At 34.1% G+C, this 3,020-nt stretch overlaps 1 protein-coding gene across 1 annotated transcript; it reads left to right on the top strand.

Moving 5' to 3' along the window:
- The first annotated feature begins 545 nt into the window (after positions 1-545).
- Positions 546-2,537, top strand: LOC134234626 (uncharacterized). Its single transcript, XM_062716701.1, has 3 exons — positions 546-893; positions 1,075-1,225; positions 2,496-2,537. The coding sequence occupies exons 1-3, from the start codon at positions 685-687 to the stop codon at positions 2,535-2,537; spliced, it is 402 nt and encodes a 133-aa protein (XP_062572685.1). The 5' UTR covers positions 546-684.
- Positions 2,538-3,020: the final 483 nt, after the last annotated feature.

Raw genomic sequence — 3,020 nt, 5'->3', positions numbered from 1 at the left:
CTGATTCATACGCAAGTCATTAGATATACTCTACGTATAAAAAATTTTTAAAAGCGAATCAGATTATTGACAAACAAGTTGATGAATCAAGAATATCAGCAGTCTCGTTTAAAGTCATCATTTCGTAAATTCTATGGTCGATACAATGACCTTGTCAGCAGATACAATTTGTCATTGAGTCAGGTGATGACATTAGTATGTTTTTCGTACTAATTGATGGTCCATTGTTTGAGCACTGAATTGACAACGGCTTTTCCCGTTGTTTCCCGGTCGTGACGGGGGGCTTTGGCGGATGAAACCCGGGTTTGTCAGGGGATGCACACTCCTCCTTGCACCTGATCCCACCTTCAATGTTTTGGAGATCCGTCTTGCTCTGCTCCTGTTTTGTATTGTTTTATGGACTTTTGATCTTGATTACTGTACATAATCTCCATATTTTTCACTTAGGAAGTGTAGATTTAAGTTTGTTCAACCACCCCCCTTCCCTGCCTTTGAATTCAATAATCCTAAACCCTTCAATACTGAACTGATTTTGGCTTTTACCTAGTCAGTTGCTCATGTGAGCGATGTGTCTCTTTGGCCTCTTGTTATATATGAGTTACCAAATGAATAGCTTATCTACAAATCTGCATAAAATATAAACTGTTGCAATTACATGTAGTTCTCATTTTTCTGTAGAATGGCATGCATACGACTAAAAGCCCATTGCTCCAACAAGCAAAATGTTTGGTCAGAGGGTCTTTCTTACGACCCGTTTTAGATGACATTGTACTTTCTTTGGAGCCAGGAATCTACGAAGAGGCAAATATGCCAACGAATGTAGAACAACTTTGGGGTCCTGTTCCTTTGCCAAAGTCTGACAAAGAAAATAAATGTCAGGTGGCTTCTCACAGGTAATGTACTCATATGTTTATACATTGTTTTTTATTATTTTTGTATTGAGATTTGAGGATATTCGGGTACTGACATGCACTCGTAATGGAGTCTATTTTATCTTTTATATTTTTACTTTTAATTGCAATTTTGAATATATGTACTTAACTTGATTTAAATTGTAGTTTTGTACTTTTATAGGCTACGAGACCCGAATGGAAACATTATGTTTACTTGTCGTTTAATACACAGTGTAAGCGTTATGACGTCAGTTGTTCATGTGTTCTATCATGACAAAATGGCTGCAGTTGCGCATGTTATAGGTTCTGATCAACTACCATTGGAAACACAGGTATATTACATTAATTTAGAAATCTTATTATGAAGATGAAACGAGTCAAACTTTTTCAATTTGTATTTTAAAAACAAATAGACATTTGTGGTATCTCTCTATTATGTAAACATACGGAGAACAAATATCTTTAATTCTATATGAAGTTTGTCTGAGGTCAGAGGTCAATACGGGACCTAATCACACGGCGCAATAATATCTACCGGTGCATTAATATAAAATGACTTGCTCTACTTGCTTTTCATGTATAAAAATGAACAAAATATGCAAGTAGAATAATAATTATTTTAAAACGTTAACAAGTATTCTATACAGTTTTTTGGCTATCGATTTAACCTGTGTACAATGGAGAATATACCGATAGAAACTAGCTTTTGATTACAAGTTTTATGTCACTTTTTTTCAACTGTACAGTCTCTAACGTTTATCCTTATTTTTACACTTTTAGTTAAATCTTCACAATAAACTATAATTTTTTCATCAAATTCTACTCACGATAAATGTTTAAATCTGTTGGAAAATATCAAAGCATTGCAATCACGCCATGAACAGCTGACAAACACCTCGGCGCTGTCATAGTTCAATGTAAGCTTTCGCTAGTGTCCCCGTGATTTGTTTATATTATAAATATGCATTTAGTTATTGAAATCGTAGAAGTTTTTGATCTTGATTGCAAATAAACGGACACGGTCAAGTGTTTCCATCCATCGGATCACCCATCCCTTTATGGCAACCGAAATTCCTCCAACTTTTCATCATCGATCTCCGGACTTCTTTCTTGTGTCTTTTCAGCATTGATTATCAATTTTCACGAATAGAAATATTCCCATACAACAATCTGTTCACTATTACTGATCACAAGTAGCCTTTCACAAAATAGTACCTTAGAAATAAAATCCCACGTCTAATGAATTCAAGCGTAACCGCCATTCAAGCCGATTTACACCTTGCGTCATTTTTCAAAATCTACGACGGACGGTTAGTGCAATAATTTATATTAGAAAATATTCAAGTGTCTGTCTCAAATGTATATATAAGTAATAAATAACAAGTTTATAAACTTCAATGGGAATTGAAGTGGGTCGGTCACGTGATCAAATCCTGTGAAGTTTATACACTTGTTATTTATTTGTTAAATATTTCTATGACTTCTACTTCTTTTAAAGTATGCCACACAGACGTACATTTTTATATCATTATTATCGTTAAACTGTATATTGAACATTAATTCAGAGATATCGGAATTTTCTTTAATTGATATATCAAGCAGGTAGGGCCGGAAAACATTTGGTTGGACCCAGGTTCTGGCTAAAGAGCTATTGTAATCAAAACTGAAGAGGGAGATTCCCTGATTCTTGTGGGGAAGTGGGACGGATTTATCAGGAGGATCCCTGGAAAAGGTACTATATATATATATATCCAAAATTTAAATAATGTCTCAGTAATCGGATAACAATATTTAAAAAAAGGTAAAAAAGAAAACACAAAAATCCTCAGTTAAGCTTTAGCGCTTTCATTTTTCAATCTTCAGAAGCTTACAATAGTATCATAGTAACAGTGATTATGACGTCATGTTAAGCGGAACGTTAAATGTCTATTATGACGTCATAGATACAATATGACAAAAGTACGGGGAAATCATAAGTAATTTATAAAACACTATTAAGTTTTGGCTGAAAAATACTAATAAAATGTTTTTCTTTTTCCCGTCTCTGGATATCAGTGGCACAACTGAGTTTATAGAAAGGGAAAATTTTGAATTGTTTTTTACCACACACTTCCAGGTGCGAACTTA

The sequence above is a fragment of the Saccostrea cucullata genome, unplaced genomic scaffold (genome assembly GCF_032062105.1).
Source record: "Saccostrea cucullata isolate Sc308-1 unplaced genomic scaffold, CSIRO_AGI_Scuc_v1 ctg23205, whole genome shotgun sequence".
Taxonomy (NCBI): domain Eukaryota; kingdom Metazoa; phylum Mollusca; class Bivalvia; order Ostreida; family Ostreidae; genus Saccostrea; species Saccostrea cuccullata.
Note: the sequence above shows the minus strand (reverse complement) of the source record. Positions and strands in the feature narration are given on the sequence as shown.

Excerpts from the sequence above, each read along its gene's own strand:
- LOC134234626 (XM_062716701.1), top strand. The coding sequence starts at position 685 with ATGCATACGACTAAAAGCCCATTGCTCCAACAAGCAAAATGTTTGGTC. Across the intron at positions 894-1,074 it reads TGTCAGGTGGCTTCTCACAG|GCTACGAGACCCGAATGGAA; the intron begins GTAATGTACTCA and ends GTACTTTTATAG. Across the intron at positions 1,226-2,495 it reads AACTACCATTGGAAACACAG|GTAGGGCCGGAAAACATTTG; the intron begins GTATATTACATT and ends TATATCAAGCAG.